We start from the raw sequence: 11627 nt of genomic DNA, 5'->3' as shown, positions 1-11627 counted from the left end.
AGACCTGTCTTGTCCCCACCTGCATTCCCCTTATCCCCTCCCCTTTTACATCCAAAAACAGAGAGAAGGATGAGGCTCCAGTCCCACAGCAGCAGTCTTGGTTAGAGCTGGGCGCTAACCCACGCCCCCCCAGGGAGCAGCTTCGGGGGCCTGGCCATCTAGAGAAATGCCCCCCACCAATTTTCCCCTCATCCCCGCCTTCTCCAGCTCTTTTACAGCCTGGGGGGCAGGGAGGGGACACAGCGCTGCATCATTCCCCATGGCACTCTGCTCTGGGGCCATTAACGGACGCCTCTCCATCGATTGGATCTGCTAAGTGCTGCTGATTCAGACGGGTGGGGGTGGGGGCCCCTGGGGGCAGAGGGGGTAGGAGCCGGGCAGGAAGAGGGGGGAGTCCAGGAAGGAGGTGGGGAGAACTGGCAAAGCTCCCTGCCACCCCCATTTTCCAGATGACGCTACTGAGGCCCAACCAGCTTGGTAAGAGGCGGAGTCTCCCCAGGGTCCCTCTTGGGCTGTCCTAGGGGAGGGGGCTCTGGGAGCCACGAGGCCCCTCCCTGCTTCTCTCTCCATCTCCCGGCAAGCTCAGAGGGGCGGGGAGAGAGAGCCAGAGGAGGAGGAGAACTCGGGCAGCTCTGCAGAGGGGGGCAGGAGCTCCGGTGTTTGGTACCCCCAGCCCCACCGCTGTGGCCGCTGCTGCAGCGGGGACACAGGTGAGGACGGCCCTATGGGGAGGGGGAGGGGGCCACTAACAGCGCTGTCCTTGTCCTTCCCTGGTCCAGCCCCCACGCCCTAGCCCATCCTGGGACAGTCCCCAGGGGTCCTGCTGGACCTTGTCCTTCCAGAGCCTCCTTCCAGGGACCCAGCCCCCTCCCCCTGCCTGTGCTGCCTTCTCCTCTCCCAGGCCTGGCTGTGGCTGTGGCTGTTTCTCCTCTTCCTTCTCTTCCTGCTGCCGCTGCTGCTACTGCCGCTGCCCAGCACACACCGCCAGCCCCTCGGGGTGTGGTTTCCCCAGACCAGCCCCCAACGGTGGGACGCAGACTTATCCTGGCCTCCCCCATCAGACTCCTGCAAGGCCCAGCAGCACCACCTCCCTGGAGACACACCCAACTCCTTTTCAACACCCCACCTTGCTCTCCAACCTATTTTGGGGGGGGCCCCTCCTCCTGTTATCTTAGTCTTTTTCAGTCCTCTGGGTGCTCTGTGGCTGTGCCCAACTTCCTTCCAATTGAGCCCCAGCCCTGCGGCATTCCCCAGGCTCCTTTCCTCCCACTGGAACGCTTGAGAGGATAGAGCAGGCTTTCTCAGCCCCCCTAGACACCCCTCTCCCCAGACACCTCTCAGCCTCTGAAAAATAACCCAGCTCCATATCTACCCATTTAGATACCCCACTCCCTTCTCCAGCCCCACTAGGCCACCCCCCTTCCCCAGAACTCCTGTAGAGTGTAGACAGCCCCCCGAGGTTATTCCTCGCAGCTCTAGGCACTCCCAAGACACCTTTCAGCCTCTTTACAACCTCCTGGCTCTATAGCCACCCCTTAGCATGCACCGACCCCTTTCCTAGATCCACCAGGGGGCTCCAACCCCCTTATCTTTTCCCCAGAAGTCTTGAGGGTGTAGACAACCCTCCTCACCTTTCTCAGACCCTCTTGAACCCCCTCCAGACACTCTCAGCCTCTTTCAAACCCCTCTGGTCCCATTTCACCCGTTTGAATGCCCCAATCCCCTCCCCAACCCGCTAAATGGTCCAGTCCCTTCTTCCTTCCCTCAGAACTCTTGAGAGTGTGGACAACTCCCCAGTGTTTCTTGCCCGCCCCCCAGACCTCCCCAGCCATCTCTCAGGCACATGCCGACCCCTCTAGAATCATCTCAGTCGCTCTAAATACTCCCTCAGATCCTTCTTGGCCCCTCTAGACGCCCCTTTTCAGTTAGGCAAGACATCCCCCAGGTCCCTCCAAGACCCTCTAAATGCCCCCCAAGCCCCTGCTCTTCTCTCTAGTTCCTCCTCCTGGTTCACCTTGGCCTCTCTAGACGTCCCCAGTTTCCTTGTGCGAGTGGCCCAGGGCCTCTCCAACCCCCACCATCCTGGAGACAGCCACATTTTCCTAAAGGCCACCGCCCCCCAAGTCTCCGAGAGCCTGGGGCTCGGCAGGATGGCGGCAGGTGTGGCCACGTGGCTGCCTTTTGCGCGGGCGGCCGCAGTGGGCTGGCTGCCGCTGGCCCAGCAGCCCCTGCCGCCAGCGCCGGGGGTGAAGGCATCTCGAGGGGATGAGGTTCTGGTGGTGAACGTGAGCGGGCGACGCTTTGAGACCTGGAAGAACACTCTGGACCGCTACCCCGACACCTTACTGGGCAGTTCAGAGAAGGAATTCTTCTTTGACGCCGACTCGGGCGAGTACTTCTTCGACCGCGACCCGGACATGTTCCGGCACGTCCTGAACTTCTACCGCACGGGCAGACTGCACTGCCCGCGGCAGGAGTGCATCCAGGCCTTCGACGAGGAGCTGGCTTTCTACGGCCTGGTGCCGGAGCTCGTCGGAGACTGCTGTCTCGAGGAGTACCGGGACCGCAAGAAGGAGAACGCTGAGCGCCTGGCGGAGGACGAGGAGGCCGAGCAGGGCGGAGACGGCCCCACCTTGCCGGCCGGCAGGTCCCTGCGCCAGCGACTCTGGCGGGCCTTCGAGAACCCCCACACTAGCACCGCGGCCCTCGTTTTCTACTATGTGACCGGCTTTTTCATAGCTGTGTCGGTCATCGCCAACGTGGTCGAGACCATCCCGTGCCGTGGCCCCACGCGGCGGCCCCCGCGGGAGCAGCCCTGTGGTGACCGCTTCCCCCTGGCCTTCTTCTGCATGGACACGGCCTGTGTACTCATCTTCACGGGCGAATACCTCCTGCGGCTGTTCGCTGCCCCCAGCCGTTGCCGCTTCTTGCGGAGTGTAATGAGCCTTATCGACGTGGTGGCCATCCTGCCCTACTACATTGGGCTTTTCGTGCCCAAGAACGAGGACGTCTCGGGCGCCTTCGTCACCCTGCGTGTGTTCCGGGTGTTCCGCATCTTCAAGTTCTCCAGGCACTCACAGGGCTTGCGGATTCTGGGCTACACACTCAAGAGCTGTGCCTCTGAGCTGGGCTTTCTCCTCTTTTCCCTTACCATGGCCATCATCATCTTCGCCACTGTCATGTTTTATGCCGAGAAGGGCACAAACAAGACCAACTTCACTAGCATCCCTGCGGCCTTCTGGTATACCATTGTCACCATGACTACACTTGGGTGAGTGCAGACTCTGTGTTGGGAGCTGCCCGATCAGTCAATTACACTCACCTTTCTGTAAAATTAAGGATAGAGAAATGGTCTCTATTTGAGCTTCAGTTTGCTCATCTGTAAAAACTGAGGGAGTTGGACTAATCTTCAAATCCTTCCCAGCTCTGACAATGCCTTGATTTTCCAGGACAACAGACTTAGATTCAAGGATTGTCTTAGCTACACTCTTTCTGTTGACTTGTTTTCTCTGGGCCTGTTTTCCCCTCTCTAAAATGAGAAATGATGATCCCTTCATCATGTAGAGGGGATCCAATGACATCACGGTAGTGAAAGTTCTCTGAATGTTTCTAGCACAGGATAAATAAGGTGTTGGCTTTCTATCACCCCTTTTTCCATCTTGAGCACCCCATGTTTCCCAACCCTCTAGAATCATCTGATGTGTGGGGCACTACCTCTATGGCTTTGTGATTCCTTGATGTTCCCCAGAACAAGATATTTTCAGCATTAATTTTTTACTGCCAATCCTTGAGAGGGAACAGTTGGGATAAAAGCATCAAATGGAATCACCAAACTCAGGTTGTTCTTAAAAACATTGTCTAGGGCAGATACTGTGATCCTTTTCTAAATTTCCATCACTGGGATTAGGGATACAGTTGCTGCTCAGTATCTGTTGAATGGATGAATTGGGCCTGCTCAGTGCCTTGATAGAGAGACAGGAAAACTGATGAGGTTTCTAAGGAGTAGAAATTAATTCTGGTTGGAGGTTCAGGATTGGATCGACAAACAAATATTAAGCCCTGAGAATGGGTTGGAACTGGGTATTTTGATGCCTTTACCCTATTCAGGCCTCACAACAACCCTAGGAGAGTGGGTGGCTGCCCGTGTCTCATAGTTGAGGACACTGTCTGAGATGACACATCACAGAGCCAGAAATGGCCAAGTTGGAGAGACTTTTAAGGGAGTTAAAATAAAGAAATAAGGAAGAGCCATCCTGCGGGGGAGGGGGACACAGCCTGAGCAAAGGCCAAAAACTGCAGAGGCTGCGTTTCTGTGGAGGGGATCTGATTGGTCCTATAGTTAGAACAAAAGTATGCTGTGTGATCTTGAGCAAGTCAGTTACGGAACCTCCCTGAGCTTCGGTTTCCCCCTCTGTGAAACAAGTTGGTAAGGTTGGTTCTGCTCCATCTCTGTGGGAAGAGGGAGTGGCATGGAGAAAGGGAAGGGGGAGTTTCAAGGCGCCACCTTATTTTTTCATATGAGGACAGTTTCAAGGCTTCCCCTCGGAGAATAAGAAGGGATCCTACCTTACAGCAGGTAAGACAGATGCATGCAAAAGTAACAGAGCACTGCTCTCGGGACTCAGAGCCCCTCAGCTGGCCTGTGGTGGTGGGACTCTCTCCCCAGGAGGTTATAATTACTGCTTGTGATTTCCTCCTTCTCCCCTATGCTTGGTATTAATAGATTTCAAGCTGACTCAGATGCCTGGTGTGCTGCTCGGATGGGGGCAGCAGAGGGTAGGGGCTGAGGGACCATTTCTCATTTGACCCCCACTAGTGGCCAGAGAGGTCATTCCTCACATTTTGCAGAGCAAGGAATTGAGGCTCAGAGAGTTTGAGCACCTGGCCAGGGTCGCAGAGTGAGTTGGGTTGGATGAGATGGAGTGGGGGACTGAGAGGTGGGTGGGCACTTTTCTTGACCTTGGCCTACCTCCCACCACCCCAGCTATGGAGACATGGTGCCCAGCACCATCGCTGGCAAGATTTTCGGATCCATCTGCTCACTCAGTGGCGTCTTGGTCATTGCCCTGCCTGTGCCAGTCATTGTGTCCAACTTTAGCCGCATCTACCACCAGAACCAGCGTGCTGACAAGCGCCGAGCACAGCAGGTAACTGCACCTTCCATCTGAGTGCCTCCTGTTCCCCATAGCCCAAGCCAGTCTACTACTCTCGATTTTACCCACCTGATCATTTATCTCCTCCTCTCTCTGTAGAAGGTGCGCTTAGCAAGGATCCGGTTAGCAAAGAGTGGTACCACCAATGCCTTCCTGCAGTACAAGCAGAACGGGGGCCTTGAGGTGGGTAAGGGCCCGGACTGGGGTTGCGGGTGAGCATTGATGGGGGGAGCAAGGTGCTGACCTTATCCCTCTGCTCCATCCACTCCAGGACAGTGGCAGTGGGGAGGAACAGGCGCTGTGTGTCAGGAACCGTTCTGCTTTTGAGCAGCAACATCACCACTTGCTGCATTGTCTAGAGAAGACGACGGTGAGGCCTAACGAGAGGTGGCGTGGCAGAATGAAGGGCGTCCCTCTGCTGCCAAGCCAGCCCCCTCCCGAGGATGGGAGGCTCACTGCTAATTGTGGAAATCACACAGGGCTTCCTGGAAGAGCCCCAATAGAGCTGAGCCTTGAAGGGTGGGCAAGGGAAGGGAAGAGAGAGCAACTTCCAGACAGGAAGGAACAGCCTAAGCAAAGGCCTGGGCATGGGGTCAGCTCCTGTGTGGTGCCTTGTGATAGTCTCTACCTTCTGCCCACAGTGCCATGAGTTCACAGATGAGCTAACCTTCAGTGATACTCTGGGGGCTGTCTCACTGGGTGGCCGCACCAGCCGCAGCACTTCTGTGTCCTCCCAGCCAGTGGGGCCTGGCAGCCTGCTGTCCTCTTGCTGCCCCCGCAGGGCCAAGCGCCGTGCCATCCGCCTTGCCAACTCCACTGCCTCGGTCAGCCGTGGCAGCATGCAAGAGCTGGACACACTGGCAGGGCTGCGGAGGAGCCCTGCCCCTCAGAGGTAAGGACCCCCCACCTGTTGGCCACCCCTGGGGAAGCTCAGAGCTTGGACCAGGGGCTCTGAGATTTCACGATTCCAGGCCTAGCAAGTCAAGCTTGAACCCAAATTCCTCCACGCTGGGAGCTTGGGCTTATCTGTCCTGGAACTCCTTATTCTTTTTTTTTTTTTATAATTTTATTTATTTTATTTTTTCCCCCAAAGCCCCAGTAGATAGTTGTATGTCATAGTTGCACATCCCTCTAGTTTCTGTATGTGAGACACAGCCTCAGCGTGGCCAGAGAAGCAGTGCGTCGGTGCGCGCCCAGGATCCGAACCAGGGCCACCAGCAGCGGAGCGCACGCACTTAACCGCTAAGCCATGGGACCAGCCCATGGAACTCCTCATTCTTTATTGGTTCTTTCAACAGACATTTATTGAGCACCTACTATATGCCAGGCACAGTTTAAGGCACTTTGGAGTTCACTTTAGGAGGTTAGTCACTTTAGGCAGTGAGTAGAACAGACAGAAATCCCTGACCTTCTGGAACTTATATTCTAGTGGGATGAGACAGTTAATAAACAAATACTGTACACAGATGATATAGTATGTTAAGTGCCAAAGAGAAAAATAAATGAAGGATGGGGGATAGAGAGTATAGAACAGAGTGTGATGCAGTTTTTTGTTTTGTGTTTTTCTAAGTTTGTTTTTTTGTGTTTTGTTTTGTTTTATTTTGTTTTGTTTTTGGTGAGGAAGATTGGCCCTGAGCTAACATCTGCTGCCAATCCTCCCCTTTTTGCTTGAGGAAGATTGTCCCTGACCTCACATCCGTGCCAGTCTTCCTCTATTTTGTACGTGGGGTGCCTCCACAGCATGGCTTGATGAGCAGTGTGTAAGTCCATGCCTGGGATCCGAACCTGCAAACTCCAGGCGACCAAAGCGGAGCATGCAAACCTAATCACTACGCCACTGGGCCAGCCCTCTATGATGCAGTTTTAATAGTGTGCTCAGGGAAGGCTTTGCTGAGGTGATGACTGAGCCAAGACCTGAAGGAGGTGATGGAGTGAGCCATCTAGATATCTAGAGCAAGAGCTTTCCAGGCATAGCAAACAGCCTGGGCAAAGGCCCTGAGGCAGGAGTGCGTCTCCATGTTACAGCCAGGAAGCTACTGTGAGTAGAGTGGAGTGAATGAGGGGGAGAATGATAGCAGGTAAAATCAGAAAGAAACAGGGACCAGATTTTGTAGATCTTACTGTCAACTATTGTGAGGACTTTGGCATTGTAAAGAGTAACCATAATAGATAACATTTTTGTGTGTGTGCTCATTATGTTCCAGGCACTATTCTGAGCACTTTGTATCATTTATTATCTCATTTACTCTCTACAACTACCCTACAAGAAGAAATACTGTTATTCACATGCTACAGATGAGAGAAAAAAGAGGTTGAGAGTGGTTACAGTGGGACCAGAATTCGACCCCAGGACTGACTCCAGAGCCCTCACTCTGTACCACCATAATTGAGGAGTCAGGGGAAGCCTTTAGCACAGTGCCAGGGACTCAGTAGGCACCCAATAAATGTCATGATTGATGTGGCAAGTATTAAGATGACTTTTTAAGAAGCTTCCATCTTCCCACCCTATCCACAGCCGCTCAAGCCTCAATGCCAAGCCCCATGACAGCCTTGACCTGAACTGTGAAAGCCGGGACTTCGTGGCTGCCATCATCAGTATCCCTACCCCTCCTGCCAACACCCCAAATGAGAGCCAACCTTCCTCCCCTGGTGGTGGCGGCGGGGCCAGCAGCACCCTCAGGAACTCCAGCCTGGGTACCCCTTGCCTCCTCCCTGAGACTGTCAAGATCTCTTCCCTGTGAGGGGCGGCCCCGCCCATCCAGAGAGCCCTCTTGATTCTTGGGGACTCCTTTCCAAAGCCATATTTTGGAGAGGCAGAGAGGGGCAGGCCTGGGGACCCCTTCTGCCCCCCACTGAGAACTATGCAATGGAGTTTCATGGAATGGCCTACCTAGTGGGGAAGTAGCCAGGGAATGGGAAACTTCCCCCAGCCCAGACAGTTTTCCTTGTGGGAGCTGAAGAGCTGGGCTTCCTCGCGCCCCTGGCCTCCTTGCCCCAGCACACTGGGACTGGCCCCTCTTCCTGAGCTGGCCTCCTGCATGCTCCTCCCCTCGGGCCGTTGGGCTCCCACCTGACATCTGAGCTCGGCGTAAGAAGGAGAGATGAGACTTCCTCTTCTCTCTGGCCGGGCTGTGGAGGTTTGGAGGTTCAGAGAAAAGAACTCTCACTTCTGATCTGGCCTTTAGGAGAGGTCCCCACCCTCCACCAGGCCCAATAACTCCCAGATTCTGAAGCTTGGAATGCAACCACAGGCTTCATGAGCTGTGCCTCAGCAGTGACCTGCCACCCCCAGACCTTGGCTCAGGGGTCAGGCTGCCTCTCCCAACACACACAGATAGCACAAACACCACCCACCTTCCCTGGCTGCTGGAAATGGGTCCCCACAACCCCGTCCTCTGCTGGGCCCCCAGCCAACTCTAGCAATAGCAGTTGCTGCCATGACATTATGCAAAGCCTTTGCCCAGTTTGCTGCAGCATTTACATCTGCCCTAATCAGAGGGGCCACCTCTAACTACTCCTCCTTCTCTCTTCTCTGGTTTGCTCCCTTCCTGGGTTGGGCTGGAGTCTGGACTGGCTGAGATAAGACCTGGCAGCTAGCAAGAGCAGGGCTGTGTTTGGAGATCACGGGCTAATTCCATGTTCTTGGGCAGGAGTCCAGAAGCATCAGGGCTGGGGCCTGGGTTGTTCCTGAACTCTGGGAGTTCTAGGAGGCAGGAGGAACTTATTGATCTCCTCCTCCCACAATGCTTTTTCACATATTCCTCTTTCTTCTCCCTTTTGGGTCACCTTCCAGAACTCTGTGTCTGCTCTCAGGCTGAAATCTGGCATCATCTCAGGTTCCCTGTCCCCAGCACTGTCCCTGTGGAGTTGGAGGCTGACAAAGATGTAGTTTCCATCAGTCAATAAAATCTGAGAGGAGAGATGAGGCTGAGCACCTCCTGGCTTTGTGGGTTTGGGGGCTGGATTGGGCTAGGGGGTTAACAATACTATGATTTCAAAGTATTGCTGGAGAAGGGCTGGTTGTGGGTAAAGGTATGGGAGGTGGATGGTTGGTGACGTGTTCTGGAAGATGGGAATCTAGGAGAAATGAAAGAGGGTGGTTTGAAGAGTTGAATCTACAGCCAGCAAGGCAGGCTAGGAGGTCGTGAGACATGCCCCTTGAACTTCATCTGCTCCAGCTCCCTCACTCACAGATGGGGGAACTGAGACCCAGAGCAGCACACGCTTGATTAGAGGAGACTTAAACCGAGGCTTCCTGACATCAAACAGCTCTGAATTGAACCCTAATGAAAAGCATCTCTCAGTTTGGCAAATTCCCCTTCCTTGTGGATGTCTCCTACATTCTCTCTTCTGAGCTCCCGGGTACACTAGGCTAGTGTGTGACTGAGCTCTGTGGAGCACTGAGAAGACAGACCTTGGATTCAGGTCGACCTGGGTTCCAATCCCTGCGTGAGAAAATTACTTCTGTTGCCTCAGGTTGCTAATCTGCGAAATAATCATTCATTTATTCACCAAGTATTAACTTCATATCATGTGCTAGCCCTAGGGAGACAAAGATGGGCAAAGAAGACATCATCTCTCATCTACAGAGGTGAGCATGGAAGGCAGGCAATTAAGCGATTACAATACAGTACAGTAGAACTAAGATGGATAGATTATAGAAGCATGTAGATGGCAGGAGAACCTAATCTGGCCGACACATGAAGAATGAGTTGGAGTTAGCCAGGCAAAAGACAAAAGTATGAAAATGTATCAGGCAGAGAGAACAGCATGTGCAATGAATGAGCTGGAAGGTTAGAGAGTGAGCTCAGGGCCTTTGGGGAACTGAAATTAGTTCAGTACAGCTGGGGAGGAGAGTGTGAGGCTGTGAGGAGGGTGAAGATGCAGAGGTAGGCCAGATCATAAAAGGCCTTTGAAGCTATGATACAGGTTTTAGACTTCATACTAAGAATGATAGGGACCTCTGAAGGCTTATAGACAGGAAAGTCACTCTCAGGTTTGTGTTTCAGAAGGATCATTCTGTCTGTGGAGAGCGGATTATAGAGAAACAGTCCCAGAGGGAGGACGAGCAGTGAGGAGGCTTTTGCAGAAGTCCAGTTGAAAGGTGATGGTGGCTTGGATCAGGTAGTGGCAGTAAGAGTTGGAGAGTCAAGAGATTTGAGAGATAGAATGGGCAGAATTTGGGATTGACAGGCATGCAGGAGTTAAGAAAGAGGAAACAGTCAAGGTTGACTTCTTGGTTTCTGGCTTGGGGAAAGGCTGGATTGGGGTGCCATTCACTGTCAAAGGGAACATCAAAGCTGTTAGTGCACAGTGCCAGCCACATAGTAAGTACTCGGTGAAGGTTAGCTACAATTCTTATCATAAGTTCAGGTTTAGATATGTAGTGCTGACCAAATATCCAGTAGGGAGTGGGATGTATGGGTCAAGTGAGATGGTCATGAGAAGATTCCATGTGATAATGTGCATAGGCATTTGGCACAGTGCCCTGAACACAATAGGCCCAGTAAACGTGAGTCCTCTCCTCTCATTGTCTCAAGAGCAGAAAACACCACAACAGTCCGTTTATTACTGACATCCTTCAGGGAAGAACTTCAACTAGGGTCAGCATCTGAAGCGAGGTTAGGTCGCACTCAGAAGGGCTTTCTGATGGTCTCACTGTCAACCTCTTGTATGGCTCGGCTCCTAAGACTGGTAGTGAGCCCTCACCTCTCACAACACCTTCTCGGTTCATGAGCTTATTGAACCTCATAACTACTCTCTGAGGGAGTCTGGGCAGGCATTATCACTCCCGTTTTACACATGGCTAACCCCAAATTTGAGACACAATGACTTGCTCGAGGTCATACAGTTGGTAAGGGTCCATCCGTGCCTGGAACTGAAGCCTGGAACTGGACTCTTCCTGACTCCAAAGCCTGAGATCCATTCCATTGTACCGTCACGCAGACTAATTTATTGAGCATTTACTACGTGCCAAGTACAGCACCAAGCCCATTACAAGCATTCATCTCTGATCATTAAAATGGAATTATCATTGCCAGTTTACAGAGAAGTAGAATTTGAGGATGGAGGGTGTTAAATGACTTGCCGGAGATCACTCAGACAGGAAGGTCAGAGCTAAGATTAGCTTGTAGCTCTCCAGTAGCTCAGTAGCAGGGATTTTACCAACCCCATTGCGAGACGCTGGCCAGTGACAGACCTGGTTCATAGACTTCTCGATCCAGGTAAACTCAGTTTCAGAAAAAAAGGCTGCGCTACGCCTGCGCACTAGCTACAGGGGCGGGGAGGTCAACCCGAGGGCGAGAATGCGGTGGTGCCAAAGTGGGCGTGTCTGTTTCCCAAACACCACGGTGCATGTCTGTCCCATGGTTGGCCTTCCGACTTGAATGACGGCCTCTCTTAACCAATCATCGCAGAATTCAGCCTGTTGCCAGGGTGAAGCGGCGCCCTCCTCTCCGTCGGATGTGGATTTGC

General features: G+C 53.3%; 1 protein-coding gene across 1 annotated transcript; it reads left to right on the top strand.

Moving 5' to 3' along the window:
* The first annotated feature begins 492 nt into the window (after nucleotides 1-492).
* Nucleotides 493-8886, top strand: KCND1 (potassium voltage-gated channel subfamily D member 1). The gene is made up of 7 exons (XM_058535829.1): nucleotides 493-710; nucleotides 2029-3271; nucleotides 4985-5147; nucleotides 5253-5336; nucleotides 5425-5523; nucleotides 5795-6045; nucleotides 7669-8886. Exons 2-7 carry the CDS (start codon nucleotides 2151-2153, stop codon nucleotides 7892-7894), a joined length of 1944 nt encoding a protein of 647 aa, XP_058391812.1. The 5' UTR covers nucleotides 493-710; nucleotides 2029-2150; the 3' UTR covers nucleotides 7895-8886.
* Nucleotides 8887-11627: the final 2741 nt, after the last annotated feature.

Source organism: Diceros bicornis, chromosome X (genome assembly GCF_020826845.1).
Source record: "Diceros bicornis minor isolate mBicDic1 chromosome X, mDicBic1.mat.cur, whole genome shotgun sequence".
NCBI lineage: Eukaryota > Metazoa > Chordata > Mammalia > Perissodactyla > Rhinocerotidae > Diceros > Diceros bicornis.
The sequence above is the reverse complement of the archived record's forward strand: the minus strand, read 5'-3'. Positions and strand labels throughout refer to the sequence as shown.